This window comes from Salarias fasciatus, chromosome 12 (genome assembly GCF_902148845.1).
Source record: "Salarias fasciatus chromosome 12, fSalaFa1.1, whole genome shotgun sequence".
NCBI lineage: Eukaryota > Metazoa > Chordata > Actinopteri > Blenniiformes > Blenniidae > Salarias > Salarias fasciatus.
Window position 1 is genome coordinate 7,666,085 of NC_043756.1, and position 20,140 is coordinate 7,686,224.

At 42.4% G+C, this 20,140-nt stretch overlaps 5 protein-coding genes across 5 annotated transcripts; 4 read left to right on the forward strand and 1 right to left on the reverse strand.

Moving 5' to 3' along the window:
• Positions 1-151: 151 nt before the first annotated feature.
• On the reverse strand, positions 152-2,386 carry lsm1 (LSM1, U6 small nuclear RNA associated). Its single transcript, XM_030104086.1, has 4 exons — positions 2,206-2,386; positions 2,020-2,088; positions 1,771-1,886; positions 152-523 (listed from the first exon to the last, which is right to left on the reverse strand). Exons 1-4 carry the CDS (start codon positions 2,249-2,251, stop codon positions 353-355), a joined length of 402 nt encoding a protein of 133 aa, XP_029959946.1. The 5' UTR covers positions 2,252-2,386; the 3' UTR covers positions 152-352.
• Positions 2,387-3,253: 867 nt separating this feature from the next.
• Positions 3,254-7,972, forward strand: bag4 (BCL2 associated athanogene 4). The gene is made up of 5 exons (XM_030104084.1): positions 3,254-3,516; positions 4,662-4,781; positions 4,986-5,216; positions 5,397-5,666; positions 6,329-7,972. The coding sequence occupies exons 1-5, from the start codon at positions 3,424-3,426 to the stop codon at positions 6,785-6,787; spliced, it is 1,173 nt and encodes a 390-aa protein (XP_029959944.1). The 5' UTR covers positions 3,254-3,423; the 3' UTR covers positions 6,788-7,972.
• Positions 7,973-8,112: 140 nt separating this feature from the next.
• LOC115397655 (dual specificity protein phosphatase 26-like) lies at positions 8,113-9,979 on the forward strand. Its single transcript, XM_030104085.1, has 3 exons — positions 8,113-8,880; positions 9,320-9,531; positions 9,609-9,979. The coding sequence occupies exons 1-3, from the start codon at positions 8,702-8,704 to the stop codon at positions 9,803-9,805; spliced, it is 588 nt and encodes a 195-aa protein (XP_029959945.1). The 5' UTR covers positions 8,113-8,701; the 3' UTR covers positions 9,806-9,979.
• A 1,712-nt stretch (positions 9,980-11,691) lies between these two features.
• On the forward strand, positions 11,692-14,080 carry LOC115397917 (serine protease inhibitor A3L-like). The gene is made up of 6 exons (XM_030104458.1): positions 11,692-11,797; positions 12,337-12,967; positions 13,050-13,120; positions 13,227-13,420; positions 13,555-13,702; positions 13,789-14,080. The coding sequence occupies exons 1-6, from the start codon at positions 11,792-11,794 to the stop codon at positions 13,987-13,989; spliced, it is 1,251 nt and encodes a 416-aa protein (XP_029960318.1). The 5' UTR covers positions 11,692-11,791; the 3' UTR covers positions 13,990-14,080.
• Positions 14,081-15,269: 1,189 nt separating this feature from the next.
• On the forward strand, positions 15,270-19,783 carry carnmt1 (carnosine N-methyltransferase 1). Its single transcript, XM_030104459.1, has 8 exons — positions 15,270-15,406; positions 15,850-16,045; positions 17,189-17,355; positions 17,570-17,710; positions 18,054-18,232; positions 18,471-18,584; positions 19,076-19,179; positions 19,275-19,783. The coding sequence occupies exons 1-8, from the start codon at positions 15,270-15,272 to the stop codon at positions 19,458-19,460; spliced, it is 1,224 nt and encodes a 407-aa protein (XP_029960319.1). The 3' UTR covers positions 19,461-19,783.
• Positions 19,784-20,140: the final 357 nt, after the last annotated feature.

Below are 20,140 nucleotides of genomic sequence, written 5' to 3' on the forward strand. Positions count from 1 at the left end.
TAATGGAGCAAAGCAACAGTTTTTGTCATTAGAAGTCTTGCATATCTCCAAATGAAACAACCCAACTACAACATTGTGACAAAACACAAAGTGCTGCTGTAAAGCAACTGCGACATTTCCAACATTCTGATCTCAGAAACATGATTTGTTTAACTCCTCTCATTGAGTGCAGGACTGAAGGTGAACATAGCTGTATTTCTCCAAATAATTCAAATCAGTAGAGTAAACTAGTGTAAAGACTCATGATGCTGTCTTCTGAAAGGAAAAAAAAACCCTGAACAAACAAAGCAGAGGTGTGCGGTACTCTGTCAAAATAAAACAGTCTCAAACAAACTGAGAAAGGCTGATGGAGTTAGTATTCATCTAAGTTATCAGCTTTGGGTATGGAAAGGCCTCGGTCCTTCAGGACCTGCATTTTGACTTTCTCCGTCTCCTGCTTTGTTTGCTGTTGCAACCGTTGCTCCTCCAGAATCTCCTCGATGGAAACCTGCTGCAGCACTGTGTCACAGGGCTTGTCCACGTCCTACAAACGGACAAAAGAGGAAAACTGATGAAAGTCGCAGCACGCCATTTACATCATTACCCATGTACAGTTGAATGTTTGTGGCTTGATGATAAAATGCATGATCAAACTGCCTGATGATGCATGTAAAGAGAAACAATCTGGAGTTACACGCCAGTAAAACAATGGAAAACTCCAATGAAAACAACATCCATATTCTTCTTTTGTTGTACTAAAAACACCCAACAGAGTTCTGAAACAACTTGATGAAAGAACATTTTTCAATTTGAAATTATTGGGGGTGGAGGGGGGGTGTCACTTCAAAATTTGTCCCAATGCTTCTCGATACCAAAAACAGTAAGTTTTCCATGTAACTTCTAAGTTTTTGCACATATTTCATGGATTATCGTGGCTAAAATGCTAATGTTTGGAAATATATTAAAATCCCTCCAACATTAAAGTGATTCATCCTCTACTGCTACAACACTGATCTTACATGTTGCCAAAAAAGTGATTGCACGGGCTACATCAAACCCTCTGATGAACCATTTTTGGCCCGAGGGCCATATGTTTAACATCTTTAAAACCAACATCTCTGCAGGTGGCACCTACATTTTATACACTGCTGGAAAGCATGCTGAACAACTGCATGTCCTTCACTAGAATCAAAATCACACCAAAATGTGAGAGCCTAAATGAGAGACACGTGAACATTAATACTTTCAAAGCCTGGCGTGTGAAGGTTTGCTACAAACTCAGATGTATTAAGTCACCATCTGCAACACGACTCAAACACTCAATAGAAACTGCTACACCCAACATGCTGTACGTCCTTAACAGGAGACTGCACATCTGTCTGCAGCACAGATTTGTGACTGAATGCATTATGCATTTACATTGAGCGAGATTAGTCTGGGCTCATGAGTCATGACGGCTCTGTACGTTTATCTAGAAGGTCATGCGTCACTGTTATGTGCAGTCACATCCATACATTAGAGAAGAGTGACTATGACAAGTGAGATCATAGCAGTCTGTCACTTTAATCCCCAAATCAAAGTGCATCCTTGTTCATGAAACAAGAACCAAGCAAACAAGAGGGGAAGTGCCGATTCAGGTTTTCAAGTTAAGCAGACCAGACTTGATGCTCACAGTATTTTTTTATTAGCAGCAGATCTGGCCTACATGTTAACCACCACCTGCGTAACCTCTCTGTATTATTACTGGTGATGGATCTCAGCTTGCAATACAGTGGAGACTGTGCTACTTACTATCTCTCCGAGCAGCACCACATTCTCTCCTCTCACAATGAAGATTCCTCTGGGAATGTCACCAAACTTTTTCCCCACGTGGATGCGCTCAACCGTCTGGTGGAAAACTAAATTGGCTGGTGGAAAAAAAAAAGCAGATCAAAGAAAAAGACAAATTTAAATATCAGATGACTGGAGATTGGGAGATTAGATGTGCTCTCAGATGAAACGCTTTGAGAGGGAAGCTGTGAAAAACAGAAATGTTTGTACCAAACTGATCAATGCTTCTCAGGTAACCGATCAGAGTCCTGCCATCCCGGAGCAGCACCAAGTGTTTCTCTGTAGGATGCAACCAAACACATTCACGTTCAAATCACAAGTTCATTCGTTTCCAATGTGTCTGACACGATGGCAGATCTTCAGATCGCTGAGGATTCAATCCTCCCTCAAACCTACTGTCGATGTCGTCGATGAGGCTTGCAGTCCCCGGTACGTAGTTCATCTTGGACTGCGATTTAATTCACTTATAGCTGCTGATCTTTATGTACCGTCAAGCCATGAATGTTTCAATATGTTTCTTTCAAGAGGAGCACAGGAAGCGTCTTTATACGTGATCAGGACCGACTTCCTGTCAGTGGTTAACCCTTCGTGCGCTTCTGACGCGCTTCGTTCCTCCCCGGCATTTTTAGAAACGTGCGCTCATGGACTACATGTCGAATTACAAAGGGACACAAAATATGGTTATTTAATTTTAAAGACGATACTTTTATTTACTGTTGCAAAATATAATAAAAATGTATCACTTTTTTTTCCTTTTTCCGGTCAGCGACGTACGCACAATAACAAAGATCGTCTGTAATACAGAAACCCAATACGCATGTGAATTCAGGTGACAGTTAGGGCGTCATTTTCTGGTACTCCCTTCTGCAAAACTAATTAGAACCTGTTTAAGTCCGGGTGACAGGCTTTCTGTGTGGGGTTTGCATATTCTCAGTTTTGTATGAGTACACTTTCTTGTCAAACTTTACAAAAATGTACTTTTAAGGTCAAGTGCCCACTGTGAATTGCTCATATAAACACAAATGTTTGTTTTTTTATGGACTGATGGCCTTCACATTCAGTGGTAGAGCATGGATTAATGTGAATTTCTTTGGTCACACTAATATAGTACACCGAAATCTTGAAATATACAGTTGCATACCACATTAAATCTGTATTAATGTCATTAACAAAGATTCAACAAATACACCTTCATAATAAACCAGAGAAAAAATATATTAGATCAATAAAGTGGAATGTTGTAGATTCCTGATTTTGATTTTATTCAATCTGAGAAAATTTGTCCAATTGTGAAACATGCAGTGACAGTGGTCATTTTAGGTCTCAGCGCTGATATTTCACAGTGCCGGGGGAAAAAAATTATCGAAGTGAGCGTTCTTGAGTCACACACGAGCTCTTCCATAAAGAGAAGGCAGCCCAGCGCGCGAGCTGCGCGTCATTCACTCATTTCCTGCTTTCCATCAGGCGATCCGTGTGTCTGTGGAGAAAACGCCAGCTCTGTTCACATCAAACGGGACCGGGGACGGCTCGGAAAACTCCCCGTTCGCCGCTTTACGGTTCGCTTTGTTTACGATGACAGATGACGGGGCGGCCGCCGGGCAGCGAGCGTAGCTGATGCACCATCATCCAATGCAGCCCAACCTGAAACCTGGCTGGCCCTCGACTTGTAACTCCGGAGGTAACCACAGTAACTGGAGCAACACGATGGTGAGTGGACAAAACACACCCCGGGGAGTTTTAGTGTGTTTGTTCTTTGAAGCTTTGTGTGAAAACCCCGTGAGGCGGCTCGCTGGAGTGAAGCTCCGTCCACGCTAGCTGGACGGCTAAAGGAGCTAGCTGCTGTTATGTAATAGTTACGGCTATCCTGCGAGTTCAGCCGTGATCCCAGTTTGTCACGTTTGTCTTGACGTGACAACACTGCTGATAGTAGCCCGGCGGTGTCAGATCATATATGTTTCAACCCCCCCGAGAGCTTGTCCCGGGATGTCTAGCCTGGCTGGCCCGTTTCCACTCAGACACATTGAGCCAAAGCGGTCCCACTACTGAGAAACGACGTCTTTGTTTACTTTTTTGATCATAGGACACAACAATGAAAGCATGAGCCTCATACTCCTCCCACTACTTTCCCTCTCCTGTTGCCTTAGGAGGAGTAACATCTGGATAAATTAGTAGTTGTCATGAGCTGTGGCTTTGAGAGGAGATAACACTGTCTTTCAAGCATGAGTCTTGGTTATTGGCTATGAACATGTAGGAGCTGGCACTACTAAACCGGAGACAGCAGTCATGTTGACGTTGTGTCACTGTGTCTGGAGAGTCCATGGATCCATCTGAGGGAATACACAGAGAGACGATCACAAATCGACCTCAGCTGCATTTTGACTGCCATTACACTAACTGGGGCTGTGGACTGACTAATAAGGCCGGTATGTAGAGCTAATAATGATCAGATTAAGTGTGGGTTAAAGGTGAATTCAAGGCTCTCAGATGAGATAATGTCTGCTGTACCTGATGATTATGTACAAAGGCGAAGTAGTTCTGGAATGTCAGGATTAGTGTAGAGTCTTTCAGGGGTGATGTCAGGATAACATGGTGAAATACTGATGGGAGTTGCCCATTTGGCACTCAGAGTAAGATTGTGCATGATTGTTTGTATGACTTTATATGACGTAATGCCATGCAGGTTTGTGCACGTTGCAGTGTGTGCAGTTGTGAAAATGTAAAGAAATGAGTGTGGTTTTCTGAGTCATTGAGGTGTTGGATACAATCAGAACACATTTGAACTCATTTCAACCCTCAGATTATTGTGATGTGTAAACAGTGTGACTTACCGTTATGTTTTACTCTGTTCACAGGACACTCCTCAGTATCCAGGCTACCCGTCACACTACTGGTACCCTCAGTCTCATTCCACGGGGCACTATGCAAATTCCTATCCCTCTGGATCAGATGTTCAGCCACAGTACAACCCACAGGTACAGCTCATGATGTAACGCAGCCTATCCTGTATAATCCCAAGAGATAGCCGTGAATCATCTCATTATCTTAAGTCTCTTAAGTACTTTCACCTTTCCCTTGCATTTTCAAATAGTTGAAACTCTTACATCACCACGATGAGACATTTTCACTCAGCCAGAGGACCCCATCATTAACCGTTCCCTCCCGTGCCTTTTGTGTAGGTTGTACCTGGAGGTTATCCAAACGGCCACGGAGTGTACAGCCCTGCGCAGAGTCAATATTCAACCAGTGGTTTCCATCCATCCAACCCGTTCTACTGTGCTGACCCTCAGAGACCTGCTCCAGGCTCCTATCCTAATCAGGGCTGTCCAGCGGAGCAGAGCGGCGGGCCGTCTGGGCAGCCGCACTCTCAGCACCAACATCATCACTATCCCGGGCCACACTGTCAAGGAGTGAGTTTATTTTGATTCTGCTGCCAGAATCCAACAGGACAGCTGAGATGTAACATGCTCCATACAGAGTTACATTGAAGATTAATCGTCCTAATTATTTAAATCACAATCACCCGGGCATGTAGTGGTCTTCGAATGTTTTTGTTAAATGTAGCATGTCTGTTTTGCCTCTGTCCTCAGGGTCCCGGATATCCTCCCGGGCCGTACTCGCACTACAGTGAAGGCGGCCATGCGATGCCCCAACACCCCCCATATCCAACCAACCAGTCCATCCACCCCAGCCCACAGGCCGATGCCTGGGCGCACTCTGGTCCATATGCACCATCACAGCAGCAGTGGCAGCCCGGTCAGCAGCCGCCGCAGAACCACTATGGGAATCCTGTCCGTCCTCTACATCCTCCAGCGTGGCCAGGAACTGGAACTGGAGCGCCACCGCCGTACCAGCCCAAGGTGAGAATCTAACACCAATCCCGTATTTTAGTTTTGTTTTGGTGGTGACTGAAAAAGACCTGTTGGAAAGCAAAAATAATTTGATTACAGAGAACACACTCAAACACTTTAAACCTCTGAAATGGAAACAATATTGATGTATTTGGATTAATCTAGTGGAATTTCTCACATGAATATGTGTGTATATGAAGGCAGAGCTTGTTTTCTGTTAGTTTTCTTGTGTTTGGCATAATTTCATGTTTGATCAGACCTTTAAAAGAATCATGAACATCAAATCCAACATCTGAAGGGAGAATTTTTCGTGTGCTGCTTCAGGTCTGAAGTTCTTGTGAACTGCATCACATCTCTGTTCAGTTTAAAGACCTGTCTGATCTGAAGGCACGACATGGTTGTTAGTAGAAATACTGTCTGTCGCTGTATTTCTTTTCATTGCGTTATTAGATTAGCCTGCGATGTGTATACATTTGGTAAAATATCAAAGTAGACAACAGATAAAACTCTTATGCTTTTTCCTGGAATGATGTCTTACAAATATCAGTGAAGTGCAGGATTTGTTTGAGCCAGTCGATACAGTTGTTCATGATGTACTTGAGACAATTGACTGCCTGAAAAGAAAGCAACCCTACAACTTCTTTTTTTTTTTTTTTGGTGTGTCATTGCAGGACCAGCGAGCTCCGCAAGTGGGACCCAGACCAAGACCAGCACCATCCCCAAATCCCCCAAACGGAAAGCCAGCTGAAATAAGTTCTCCTCCTCAAATGTACAACAAAACCGGCAGAAATGATCCCACTCCCACGCCAGCCAATCCCTCACCCCCGGCACCGTCACCAGCTCCGGCTCCGGGCCACGCCGGACCTCAGCAGCCCCTGAGCGATAACCCCGGCTTGGCTAAAGTTCAGCAGGTCATGGGTCGAGTTCTCCTCCTTCAGGAAGATGTTGATGAATTTGTCGGCAGAAAAACAGACAAGAGCTACCGTTGTCTGGAAGAACTGCTTACCAAAGAGCTGCTGGTGCTGGACTCTGTGGAGACTCAGGGACAGGAGGTCGTCCGACAAGCTCGAAAAGAGGCGGTACAGAGAATCCAGGCCATTCTGGACCAGCTGGAGAAAAAAGCCTTCTGAAAGGGACTTTGATTTCTGCTTGTGGATACTCAAGTTTAGTTTTCTTCCAGATCTTCCATGGACATGTCCAAGGATTAGTCCTGTTCTTTGGAGCTGTGTTATCTTTTAGTTTTTTGGGTTTTTTTTTTTTTTTTTTCCCACCTCCATGATATTATTACTGGCTTGATCAAAGTGACACGGACCCAAGAGCAAGACGGAGCAGTTACTGTCCCTTGGAATCAGCCTTTAAAGTCTCACTGTGCTAGCAGAACTGATATGGTGGCGTTGGATGTGAAGGCTGATGGCTGTACAAATCGAAAGTGGCGTGCCGGCAACACAACTCTGACTCAGCTTATCTTTTTTACGTCATGCCTTTGCCAGCGTCATGCCAGGCAGAGTCACTGGGAAGACGGTTTTTCTTTTTTCCAGTGCCACCATTCAACTGCTGATGGTCTCTAACCGGTGATGGAGATTCAGATTTTCATCATTCTGCCCCTCAGGATCGAGGGTCGGCTTCAGCCTGACCCTACGTTTAACAACATGTGCACTTCCTTTTGTCGCTGTCCGTGACTACGTTTCGCTGTCCGTTTGCATGTTCACAACACTGTTCCCTCCCCTGATGTAGATTCCTGTAGGTCACTCTCCTCTCTGTGGCTCTGCAGCAGGAGGAGCAGTGCTTTTTTCTTTTCACTTGTTCTCTCAGCCCCGCATGCACTTTAATATCAGATAAAGTCTTGACATCTCCAAGCTCATAATTGGGCTTAGAGTGTAGCAAATTAGTGAAGAAGCCCCTGAAGATCGCTGTCCCAATTACTCTCTCCTTTGGATGAACAAGCTTCCTGGACACAGACCTAGAATCAGACCTACTTATGAATGCCATGTATTTTACTCTATTACAAATAGGTAAGAATTCCTTGAGAAGTTAACTCCCCTCTCTTTAAATACTTATATAGAAAGAAAATGTAATTCTTTGACCTTTTAAGTAATATATTTTGCTTAAGGACAATGTTGGATACTGCGATTTGACCAACTGTTTAGTTTCACTTTTTTTTGTTTTCTCTAGCACACATATTCTTGAGTCAAAATAAGCTTTGCACCACAATCCATTGTCTTTCTGTAGTGCGTTTATTTTCCTCAAGTTGATTTTCGAACAAAGAAAAAGAGTGCCATATTTTAAAGGATGGTTTTCTATGAATTAAACAATAATAATAATAAAAAAAAGTAGAATCACATGGTTTGCATGAAAAACAAAAGTCATCTGTCATATGTGTTTATTTTTCTGTTCTTTTAAGTTTCTGGTCGTGTGTAGTTCAGATGTAATGCATGTTTCCAACACAAAATGGGAATCTTTGCCTGATAAATGCTGAAAAATACCAACTGACTTTGAAAAAAAAAAAGAAGAAAGAAATCATTAAATGTCAGTTTATTTTTTAACCTGTGCACTGAATTTTATATACTTTTCCAGTCGCCTTTTTACACTAGGCACCATTTCATTCAACAGGATTTTATATTTTTTTTTTAGGTATATTTCAGATATGAACATTGTTGCCAGTGTGCAGGCAGCCAGGCAGCATTTTGATCTTTAAATAGATTTGCTATTTTGATTCAAAAGCATAACACATGCCCCCGAAGGCTCGAGGCTCACACAGGCTGGATTTAATTCATGGGTCGAATGTCCTGACAACACTCAGGACACCCTGCGGCGAGTGAATCTGGGGCCACGTTCACCTGTCTGCACTCTTCCTGTTGCTGCAGAGTTTCCGCTTGGCTTCGTTTTTCTTACAGCAAAAAATCCGGGATTACAAACTAAAGCAACGTTTTTAACTGGAAAGCTTTGTGTATAATTTAACTGCTAAAAAAAAAAAAAAAAAAAAAAAAAGATTGAGAAGTCAAAGTGCAGTAACTCACTGGACGTCCACCTGAACAGAAAAGGCAATGTCGTATCGATCGAAACTCCCGGCATCCTGGAAAGATGATCCCCTGCCTCGGAAAGTGGAAATTGACCTCAGTTCGCCTGGATTAGCAGTATTTGAGTTGGAAAGGCTTTTGTTCACTGGCAAAGCCATCATTAGTCATGCAGATGAAGTGTGGCCAAGGCTTTACATCGGTGACCAGTAAGTAATCCACTTTTTATTTTGATGCAAATCTTAACCTCTAGCGAAAATATAACTTTACTAAATATCATTCACTAACTGATTGAGAGTGAACGCTGTTGTCCCCACTAAATCAGTTTGGTTGAGAGAAAGTGGAACAAGTCGTAAATCAGATTTAAACCTGCATGAGTAACATGAGACTTCACGTTCTGCATTCCACAGTGAGAACTTGCGTAAACTGTAGCTACCCAATACGAGCGTTTCCACAGATGCCTTTTCACGTCTCAGATCTTTTAAAAGCATGAACTTGCATGCCTGAAGTGTTCTTCCAAGTCAGAGTCCATCACGGTGAAATATGTTGAGCGCACGCCGTATATCAAAATACCCGCAGTTCTGACTGTATGTCACCGGTACTGCCGTATTGTGTCAGTAAATACACAGTGTTTATTGTGTTTTGCAGACACAGTGCAGAGAACCAGGCAGATCTGTCTGTTCATCAAATCACTCACATCCTGAATGCAGCTCACAGTGAACGCAGAGGACGGCCAGACATGTACGAGAGGATGAACATCACCTACATGGGCATCGAGGCTCATGACTCATGCAATTTTGACATGAGCATCAACTTCCAGGCAGCAGCAGACTTCATCAGCAGCGCTCTGAGCAGAGGAGGTAGGAAAAAGACAATATAAACTTTGAAATTTGGACAGGAGTTGATCTCAAAGAAGGTATTTGTGTGTGATTCCCAGGAAAGGTGCTGGTCCACTGTCACGTGGGAGTGAGTCGCTCTGCCACCCTGGTCCTGGCTTACCTGATGCTGAAGCAACACCTGACGCTCGTGGAGGCTATTTGCGCTGTGAAAACCCACAGGGGCGTGATCCCGAACCGAGGTTTCCTCCGACAGCTTATCACGCTGGATGGGAAGCTCTTCGGCAGACACGACTGAGCCCTGTCTCTTTTTGGAGCCATAATATGAAGGAGAAATTACGGATTCAGTTCATGTGAAGTCAAAAAGACACAATGCACCGATATTTAAATGTGACAGCAGGGATGTTTTTATACTTGTCTGGCGTCTGGAATGTGTTATCACATTTGTTTACGTGTTTACAATAAAGAAACAATTCAAGGATAAACTAACGTATTTACATTTTACCAATTGTCATGTTTTTAATAAACAGAGGCTGCATTAAATATCTGAAATGGTTTTGATGAGTATCCATTATATCTCTTTTTTATAACACATGTAGAAAGATTTTAATATACATTCACCGGCCACTTTATTAGGTACACCCTGCTAGTACCGGGCTGGACCCTCTTTTGCCTTCAGAACTGCCTCAATCCTTCGTGGCATAGATTCAACAAGGTACTGGAAACATTCCTCAGAGAGTTTGGTCTATAATGACATGATGGCATCATGCAGTTGCTGCAGATTTGCCGGCTGCACATCCGTGATGTGAATCTCCCATTCCACCACAACCCCAAGGGGCTCTGTTGGATTGAGATCTGGTGACTGTGGAGGCCGTTTGAGTACAGTGAATTGATTGTCATGTTCAAGAAACCAGTCTGAGATGATTGGAGCTTTATGACATGGTGCGTTATCCTGCTGGAAGTAGCCATCAGAAGATGGTACCCTGTGGTGGAAAATATTCCCCACTCCATTACACCACCAGCCTGAACTGCTGATACAAGGCAGGATGGATCCATGCTTTCATGTTGTTGACAAATTTTGACCCTACCATCAGAATGTCGCAGCAGAAATTGAGACTCATCAGACCAGGCAACGTTTTTCCAATCTTCTATTGTCCAATTTCGATGAGCCTGTGTGAATTGTGGCCTCAGCCAATAGTATGTGTCTGCAGCCGGACGCTGCACGAATACGACCCACACGAATACGACCCTACACTTCCGGCAACTTTAGACCACTTTCTAAAGAGAGCGCCATCTACCGGAGGCTGGGTTAAGGTTAGGGTTAGGGTTACGGCTAAATTGCCGTCTTATCGCTGTGGTCCAGAAAGAGCAGCCTCCGGCTCTGTAGAAAAACTTACAGGGGTTAAAATGAACGGGGAATTTTCCTTGAATAAGCCTTTTGTGTTGTAAGTATATTTTGATATTTCACCAATTTAAAACGTAAATTGCGGTTGGGCCGTATTCGTGAAGGCTCCGGCTGCAGCCATACCCTTATCGCCTCAGCTTCTTGTTCTTAGCTGACAGGAGTGGCACCTGGTCTGGTCTTCCTCTGCTGTTGCCCTTCTGCCTCAAGGTTCGATGTGTTGTGCGTTCACAGATGCTCTTCTGCGTACCTTGGTTGTAACGAGAGGTTATTTGAGTTACTGTTGCCTTTCTATCAGCTCGAACCAGCCTGGTCATTCTCCTCTGACCTCTGTCATCAAGGCATTTTCGCCCACAGAACTGCCACTCACTGGATATTTTCTCTTTTTCGGACCATTCTCTGTAAACCCTAGAGATGGTTGTGTGTGAAAATCCCAGTAGATCAGCAGTTTCTGAAATACTCAGACCAGCCGGTCTGGCACCAACAACCATGCCACGTTCAATGTCACTTAAATCACCTGTGATCCCCGTTCTGATGCTCGGTTTGAACTGCAGCAGATCGTCTTGACCTTGTCTACATGCCTAAATGCATTGAGTTGCTGCCATGTGATTGGCTGATTGGAAATTTGCATTAGGACAGGTGTGCCTAATAAAGTGGCCGGTGAGTGTATACGGCTGGAGCTTTGTGTTACCTCGGTTTGCTGCTGTGTTGAAAGGGGAATCATTATACAGAACAAACACACTGGCTCTGCAAATAGGTAATTGCAACAGAGAATCAACAAAGCCAAAGTTCAGCTTTTTAGATCAATCTTATAAACAGGAGTCCTCCGTCCGTTCGGTCTGTGCGGTTCTCTGTGTGGTTGGTGAAGACAAAACTCTGGCCATGAAGGTAAGTCTCCAGAAGGATCTATTGAGCTTCGGACATTTTATTCTTTAATGTTAAATTTTGATTTATATATAAAGTATTTAAAACATCTTCAGAAACTCTACTCAAATGGCATGCAACACTATTTTTTATTAAATAACTTTTCTTTGATATATGTTCAGACCTATTGTTTGGACTTAAACTCATAGTTCCTAAAAAAAGAATTGAATTTACAGATGTTTTCTGTTACATTTCAGAAATCTCTATTAGGACATTTAACAAATTTGACACCATTTAATTAAACTGAAATGAGTTATCCTTTTATACAGAAGCTTATAATTTGGCTCATGATTTTTACTCAATTCACTCCACACTGACTCATAAAAGTTTGTCACATGCTTGAAGTGGAAAACAGAAATTTTTTCTACCTCTCACTCGGGAAAATAAAAATAAAAGCTCATTGCATGATAGAGGTAATGAGGTCCTCAAAACAGCGTGATAGCCTCTAGCTATCTGTGCATGAGTAATAGTGACAGCAAACATTGTGTAACATTGTGTCTCAGTTCATCATGCTACAGGCAGCTCTGGGTATCTGGGTCTTATCAGCGCTGGTGTGTGAGGGAACAGCTGATCATCATGAAGGTCATCACTCGGGGGCCCAGGACACTGCCCCCGACAACAGCGCCTCGCTGGTGAATTCAGCAAACAAGGAGTTTGCCTTCCAGCTGTACAGGAAACTGTCCGCTCACGCCGACACCCAAGGCAAGAACATCTTCTTCTCCCCGCGGAGCGTCTCTGTCGCCCTGGCTGCCTTGTCTGCGGGAGCCCGGGGGGAGACCCAGAGGCAGCTTCACAGCGGTCTGGGGTTCAACAATTCCCAACTGACACAAGCAGATGTGGACCAGGCTTTCCACACGCTTCTGGAAAGATCCAATCAGCTGTCTCCTGAAGACACCAGCGAAGGGACGGCAGTGTTTGTGGACCAACGCTTCAAGCCATATGCAGAGTTCCTGGAGGTCCTGAAACAGTCATATTTTGCTGATGGCTTCGCAGTTGACTTCACTCAAACCACCGACAGTGCAAATGCCATCAATAAGTATGTGTCAGATAAGACCCACGGGAAGATTGAAAAGTTGGTTGAGAGTGTGGACCCAAGCACCGTCATGTACCTCCTCAGCTACATCTACTTTAAAGGTAAAAGGTTGTGTGTTTGGTCTTTTTTTTTTTTCTTTCCTCCTTTTATTCTCCATTTAATGAGCTCATCGCTGTGCCTCAGGGACATGGGCCACTCCATTTGTGCCCGAGTTGACCAAGAAGGACACGTTCAACCTGGACGAGACTGCAAAGGTTTAAATGCACACAATAGACTTTGTACAGATTGAAATCCCCAAACATATAAATCATTATGCAGCCTTTTATTCAAAATAAAGCACTTGTAACAATAATTTTTCAGGTCCCAGTCCAGATGATGAACATGGAAAACAACTTTGACGTATATTATGACGTGACACTCAACACGTCGGTCCTCCACCTTCCTTTCAACAGCTCCTACTCCATGCTTCTGATGTTGCCAGATGACATGGCAACACTGGAGAAAACTATTTGCCCAGGCCATGTCACCAAATGGCTGAAGTGGATGAAGACAAGGTTGAAATTTCTCATAATTTCCTCATTCCTTTTTTCTAATATGAAATGTACAAAAGTTTGACATGATTAGCTCACACCACAGAGCTCAAAGCACATTGTACCCTGTCATCATTTGTTTGTTTCCCCATCTTTAGGCGATATGACGTCTCTGTTCCAAAGTTCTCCATCAAGTCTTCTTACACACTGAATGACATACTGATTGAAATGGGAATGGCAGACATGTTTAGTGATCGAGCAGATCTCACTGGCATTTCAGAAGGACAAAAACTGGTAGTCTCAGAGGTAAAAACATTTCCCATATGTGACTGAACCCACAGTGTCTTGGCTGTTTTCCACTCACATTTGTCTCATTTCTTTCTGTCCTGCAGGTTGTGCACAAAGCAACTTTGGATGTTGATGAGACCGGAGCCACAGCCACCGCTGCCACAGGCATCGGCATCACACTTCTGTCTTTCCAGCACATCCCTGTCCTGAAGTTCAACCGTCCATTTATGGTGGTCATCACAGATCGCAACGCAGGCGACTATCTTTTCATTGGCAGGATCATGAACCCAAATGCTGAGGAGTAAATCTGTACAGGGACATAGTATCTGTGATGCTATCAGAAAACAACATCGTGATGCCTGAACACCGAGCTCATGACCATTAGCAACATTATAATCTGATTGAATGTTAACAAAACTTTGGACAACATGTGGACAATTTTCTGAGCCTGAACAAAAAGCTAAATGTTGCAATGTGCAATTAAAAAAACCCAAACTGTTGTTTGTGGTCTCTTGCATTGTTTTTATGCACAAAGCAACATTTGTGACCATGTAGTTTTTCATGCAGTTACTTAACTTGGGTTGACAACAATACCTGTAGTTGATGAATCTTACACTAGTGAAAAGGCTGAATATTTACCTTGTAAATGATGCCACATTTGTAACATGTTTTTATAGGATTAGACTTATCTTTGCAGAAACAAGTCTGGAGGTGGAATACTGAAGATTTGTGATAAAGACTCGGCAGACACTGTTCTTCCTATAGCCCCTAAGAAAACCTAGACTCCCACAGCAACCTCTTAATCAAATTCTGATGCCCTAAAGAAAGCAACTGAAGGTATAACTGCATAGTGTGGTTCCCCATCTGCACTCCAGAAGAGATGAAAAACCTGCAGCTGGTCATCAAGACTGCTTTAAAGAATACCAGTACCTTTCTTTCACATCACTGAATTTGATCCATTTTTGCTCGGATAAGAAACGGCTGAAAAGATTCAATTTTATTGCTCTCACAATAGTCGGTATCTCTTGGTTACCCTGACTCCGGGCAGACTCAGGATCATGAGGACACTGGCAGAAAGGTTAACAACTGTTCTGCTAGAAGCATAATACCGAACACATTACCGACGGCACCTACCTCAGACACTGGATGCATTAATGCATATTCTGTCTTTTAATCATGTCAGAATTTCACTGAATTTCACTATGGAATCTGCAATGGTACAGCACTGTGGTGCTGTGGGAAGCATACTCAACTCACAGCAAGACTAAAGTGAATTCAAATACAGACCAGGCCTTTCTGTGTGGATTTTGCATGCGTCAGTGGGTTTCCTCCAGGTACTCTGATTACTTCACAGTCCAAAAATATGCATGTGAGGTCAATTGGTGACCCCAATTTGGCCCTAAGTTGTGATAGGTGAAATACCTTTTATTTTATTTTATTTTATTTTATTTTGACCAATTGGTTGCAGTACATGATTTGCACTGTAGGTGGCGATAAGTCGACGCGTTGAGCTGCTGAAAGCAGCAAATGTCACGAAGAAGGAAATACTGCGATGTGATTGGCTGATGTGGAGACCGTTTCAAACATGGCTGAACCAGCAGACGAGGCTGCGGTGGGTGGAAAGTTTGTCCAGAAAGAAAGAATAAAATACAGCCCGGAGGAGGAGGCCAGGCTGGAGAGACAGCACTTCTGGAGGATTATCAACGCTTTCAAGTTTTACAGGTACCAGAAACGTTTTTGTTTTAGATGAGAAAACGTAAATAGCAGCGACAGTGTCGCTCTGTTGACGATCATTTTGGTCCCTGTTTAGAGTAGATAAACAGGGTTGTAGATAAAACCGTTTGATTTAAGTGTATCTCTTTCCAAGAATTGTTTTTGCATACAACACATTTACAGGCTTCTAGGGAAACAACTTACCTTTGGTGAATATTTAGCTGATTTACTGATCACTTTCCTTGTAAGGTCATCTGGTCATTCCTTTCTTACTTACATCGAGTCACTTGTTTAAAAAACGCCACCAGACTTATTGTGTCATGTATCTGCAGTCCGTTTGTAAAACCATTGAATGAGTGGAAAAACTGAAGCTAACTGCACTTCAGCTCTTCAACCAGACTCCTGTTTACTGGTTAGTTTTAGCCTCCATCCGTCTGCTTCCTCCTCGCCAGGGCCCATGTCCAGGACCGAGTCCAGCGCGCCGAGCGCCAGTTCCTCAGCCTCCCAAAACACCACCAGGATCTCCTGCCCGGCGTCCTGTCCAACCTGGCCCATATCAGCCAGTGTGCAGAACACAACCAGGAGGTGCTGCAGGCCATCGTTCACAACAGCCTCCACATTTTTGAGAACATGGAGTACAGTGAGAGGGTAAGGCTGGACTTATAATCGTCTAAACACAGTTTCACTCTCGGACCTCTTTAAAACAGTCCGATTTTCATATGAGCCTTTCAGAGCTTTGTTAACTGGATAAGAGTTTATTGCAGCAGATTTATAACACCTAAACCCATTTGTACTCATAATGTATATTCAAGATTTAAGATGTTTATTGCCACAACATAAAAAAAACAGTCTACATCCATGCAGCATCAGTTTAGACAGTTTAATTTTAGCATGCCCACCTGATACTTTTAATGATTGAATGTCAATAATTTGACTACCGGTTAGGCCTGCACAATATATCGTTTGAACATCGCCATCGCAATGTGCACATGTGCAATAGTCACATCGCAGGATGTGCAATATTTTTTTATTGTTATTATTATTATTATTATTAACTTTTGTTTTGCTTCGTAAAAGCAGCAAGGTGCTCCATGCTCTGCACAGCTGCACTCTCTTCCTCCCTCCTGCTCGGCACTCACCGCCCCCCTCCCTCCTCCACAGCAGAGAGGAGATGGGAGGGGCCGCTCTCAGGTCCACTCTGAACACAGGCGACATGCAGGAGGAAGCGACGAAGGATTTAGTCCTCAAAAGAAGGTCAACATCCAAAATTTGGATGTATTTCGACTGTAAAAAAAGATGATACAGAACAAAAAAACGTTCTCTGCCGACAGTGCCTCGTCGTGGTTGCCTCAACACGAGGTAATACGTCAAACCTGTTGGACCATTTGAAACGCCATCACAAGCTCCTGTATTTCCAGAACAATTACAGAAGCCTTTGCCGGCATAACACCGTATGATAGGAACTCCAAACAGCATCGACAAATCATGGATGCAATAACTTTTTACCTAGCAAAAGACATGGTGTCATTGAACACAGTGGATCGTTAAAGAGGGATTTAAAAAAATGATCCGCACGCTCGACAAGCGGTATGAAACACCACGTATTTCTCTCAAGTGGCCATCTCCCCAAATACAGCTATTCAGGTCATCTGGTGAAAATTATTCTATTTTAATATTGCAATATATATTGCAATATATTGCAAGCCCCCAAAAAATCGCAATGTCAGTTTTTTCCAATATCGTGCAGCCCTACTACCGGTATATTTTATTTGGCTTGCATTCTTTCGCCAGGAGGATCCGAGGAAGGCACGTCCGTCCTCTACATTTGACATGGACAAATTGAAGTCCACCATAAAGCAGTTTGTCAGAGACTGGAGTGAAACAGGCCGGGCTGAGAGGGAATCCTGTTACAAGCCGATCATCCAAGAGATCCAAAGACTCTTCCCAAGTGACCAATGGTAGGACACGTTCATGCTTCTTTAGACTGCATGTCACTGCATATAAAGATTTTGTTTTGCCTGTTTGAATACTCTATAAAGAAATAACGGAAATTGTGACAACTTTGTAATGCACATTTCTTGTTCTGTGGTTTGAAAGAATATTGTAATTGTTGTGAAATTTACCCCGTGTTTTCTATGTGATATGTGCATTGTGTGTATTTTATTATGTCAGTGATGTGTCTAAGGTGAGCGTGCTGGTTCCGGGTGCCGGACTTGGCCGTCTGGCTTGGGAGATAGCTCGACTGGGTTATATCTGCCAAGGCAACGAATGGAGTTTCTTCATGCTGTTTTCTTCAAACTTTGTTCTTAATAGGTAATTGAATACACACACATTAACACTCCTGTGATTCTTATTGCCTCAGCCAGAACATTTATATAACTGTAGTTGACATAACTGTAGTATGCTCTGAAAACAAAGTTGTAACACTGTTTTTCTTCAAGAAAAGGTTGCAGACAAATTGAATGACAGCTTTAACAAACTATGGATTGTCACTTTTCTTTGCTTTTTTTTTCTTGCTTGTGGTCCAGTTGTTTAAACTAATTTCTTTTAGCAGATGTAAATTAAGTACATAAAGTTCTAATTCATTTATTAAAATGTTCTATAAATCACTTTTTTCAGTGAGTCCTTGCTTAAACATTGTGTCTGCTCTATTCAGGTGTGAAAAGGTGAATGCTTTGACCCTGTACCCCTGGATTCATCAGTTTAGCAACAACAAGAAATCCTGCGACCAAACACGGCCGATCACATTCCCTGACGTTAATCCTCAGAGCTTGCCAATAGATTCAGAATTCTCCATGGTTGCAGGGGATTTTGTGGAGGTCTACAATAACTCAGGTAAATACAAATGGATCTTTGTAGAGATCCAGTCAATCAAACTCCACCTGGAAACATATTTGGCTTCATGATAATATTTCTTCATCCATGGATCATCCATCCATTTCTATTCAAAATACATCGTCATTCATAAACACTGTCAATTCTATATGAATTACTAAATATTGTACATTCATGACAGTTCAGTTAGTGTGATGAGGATGTCATGATAGTAATATGGTGTTTATATTTCTGTCAGAGTCCTGGGACTGTGTGGCCACCTGTTTCTTCATTGACACGGCTCACAACGTCTTAGAATATGTGGAAACCATCTGGAAGATTCTTAAACCAGGGGGAGTGTGGATTAACCTCGGTGAGTTCAGCTTTTGTATTTGTACATTTATAATTTTATGTTTTAGAAAAATTTGCTGGAAAAGTTTAACATTTGTTTTTGTAGACAAAAAAAAAATCATTCGATTAGTATAGTCCAATCAGCATGAGCTAATCAGTGGTGTGACGCTTAGCGTCACAAACTAAAAGTGTGGTTACTTCAGTATTTATCTTGTTTGTTCTAAACTATAATAAGAGGTTCTAAAAAAAACATCAATTTTTTGAGTGTCACATTTTTTGCGACAAGACTGTGAAATCCTTCTGAAGACATCCTGTGACTGCTTTATCGTATATTTAGGATCAGCTAGTCTCATCAGCTAGTCTCAGCGGCATACACATAAAGAAACTGCTCATATTTCGAATTCCTTTTAGGAGAGTTTCACTTTCGATCTGGACATTAAAAGATTGTCACAGTGACGTTTTAATGTGAATTGTGACTTTACTTCAGTGGTAAAACCTCTGCTACTCCTTCAGGCCCTCTGCTGTATCACTTTGAGAACATGGCCAACGAACTCTCAATTGAACTTAGTTACGAAGACATTCGGAAAGCGATGATCAACTACGGCTTTCACATCGAGGTAAGGCCCAGGATTTTTATCTATATTCTTCATATCTGACATTTTTCCTTCACAAAATGTTGCCATGTATTAGCTGAATCCATATTTTTCTGCAGGTGGAGAAGGAATCCATGCTGACCACCTACACAGAGAATGACCGCTCTATGCTGAGGTATGTTTATGACTGCGTCTTCTTTGTAGCTCGAAAACCTACAGAGCCGCACTCGAACGGTCAAGACGACGAAATTTCACCATCGGCAGCGAAGTCACCGCGGCGGGACGATGTTGACTACCTAACGTGACAAGAGGACCCGGTGATAAAAATATTGAACTTGCCAAAGTAGGACTTGTGAAGAACTTGACAAAAAAAAAACAAGTGAATGGACTGAGAAAGTAAAAAAAAAAAAAGTGGATGTCATATACTTTTTTTGGTCAAAAATATCTTTGTGATGACTCTCTTGAAACGAAACAGTTTGACCAGTCATGCAGCTCCTGTTCTTTGTGGAACGAAGTAAGCCCCTTTTATTAGCTTAAATATTGAATGTAATAAATATCGCACTATATGTTGTCTGAAACATCTGGATAAAAACATTTCACAGCCTTGGGTGAGACGATGAATTTGACATGAATTGGTCCCATTTTGCTGCTTTTGTTTTTGGTGGTTTTGTTTGATCTGTAAGCCATGATTTTTCCTTCACCTAATGAGGAACTGCAGTTTGATATAAATTGTGTGAAAGTGTGTGCATTGTTGAAGAAGATCGTCTGATGAATATTTGCCTTTGGAATTTATTATTTTCATTTGTGGTGCCAATGGATACATTTATTCATTCACATTGGTTCAACTTCAGCTTTTCTGCTAAAACAAAAACAAAAAAAAGGTTTTGAAGTTGAACATGAATCACTGCACTTTTTGTTTTTTAATAAAACTTTGGAATAAAAGCATTACATTTTAAACCATCAATCTCTAGTTTTACTTAAACAT

What these genes read in the sequence shown, in the direction of transcription:
- lsm1 (XM_030104086.1), bottom strand. Translation starts at nt 2,251, where the DNA reads ATGAACTACGTACCGGGGACTGCAAGCCTCATCGACGACATCGACA. An exon ending in CCTCATCGACGACATCGACA is followed by an intron (nt 2,089 to 2,205) that starts GTAGGTTTGAGG and finishes TGCATCCTACAG; the next exon opens with AGAAACACTTGGTGCTGCTC. An exon ending in TGGTGCTGCTCGGAGAGATA is followed by an intron (nt 524 to 1,770) that starts GTAAGTAGCACA and finishes GTCCGTTTGTAG; the next exon opens with GACGTGGACAAGCCCTGTGA.
- bag4 (XM_030104084.1), top strand. Translation starts at nt 3,424, where the DNA reads ATGCACCATCATCCAATGCAGCCCAACCTGAAACCTGGCTGGCCCTCG. An exon ending in AGCCACAGTACAACCCACAG is followed by an intron (nt 4,782 to 4,985) that starts GTACAGCTCATG and finishes CCTTTTGTGTAG; the next exon opens with GTTGTACCTGGAGGTTATCC. An exon ending in CACCGCCGTACCAGCCCAAG is followed by an intron (nt 5,667 to 6,328) that starts GTGAGAATCTAA and finishes GTGTCATTGCAG; the next exon opens with GACCAGCGAGCTCCGCAAGT.
- LOC115397655 (XM_030104085.1), top strand. Translation starts at nt 8,702, where the DNA reads ATGTCGTATCGATCGAAACTCCCGGCATCCTGGAAAGATGATCCCCTG. An exon ending in AGGCTTTACATCGGTGACCA is followed by an intron (nt 8,881 to 9,319) that starts GTAAGTAATCCA and finishes TGTGTTTTGCAG; the next exon opens with ACACAGTGCAGAGAACCAGG. An exon ending in CAGCGCTCTGAGCAGAGGAG is followed by an intron (nt 9,532 to 9,608) that starts GTAGGAAAAAGA and finishes TGTGATTCCCAG; the next exon opens with GAAAGGTGCTGGTCCACTGT.
- LOC115397917 (XM_030104458.1), top strand. An exon ending in CTGAAGTGGATGAAGACAAG is followed by an intron (nt 13,421 to 13,554) that starts GTTGAAATTTCT and finishes CCCCATCTTTAG; the next exon opens with GCGATATGACGTCTCTGTTC. An exon ending in AAAAACTGGTAGTCTCAGAG is followed by an intron (nt 13,703 to 13,788) that starts GTAAAAACATTT and finishes TCTGTCCTGCAG; the next exon opens with GTTGTGCACAAAGCAACTTT.
- carnmt1 (XM_030104459.1), top strand. Translation starts at nt 15,270, where the DNA reads ATGGCTGAACCAGCAGACGAGGCTGCGGTGGGTGGAAAGTTTGTCCAG. An exon ending in CTCTTCCCAAGTGACCAATG is followed by an intron (nt 17,356 to 17,569) that starts GTAGGACACGTT and finishes TTATTATGTCAG; the next exon opens with TGATGTGTCTAAGGTGAGCG. An exon ending in ACTACGGCTTTCACATCGAG is followed by an intron (nt 19,180 to 19,274) that starts GTAAGGCCCAGG and finishes ATTTTTCTGCAG; the next exon opens with GTGGAGAAGGAATCCATGCT.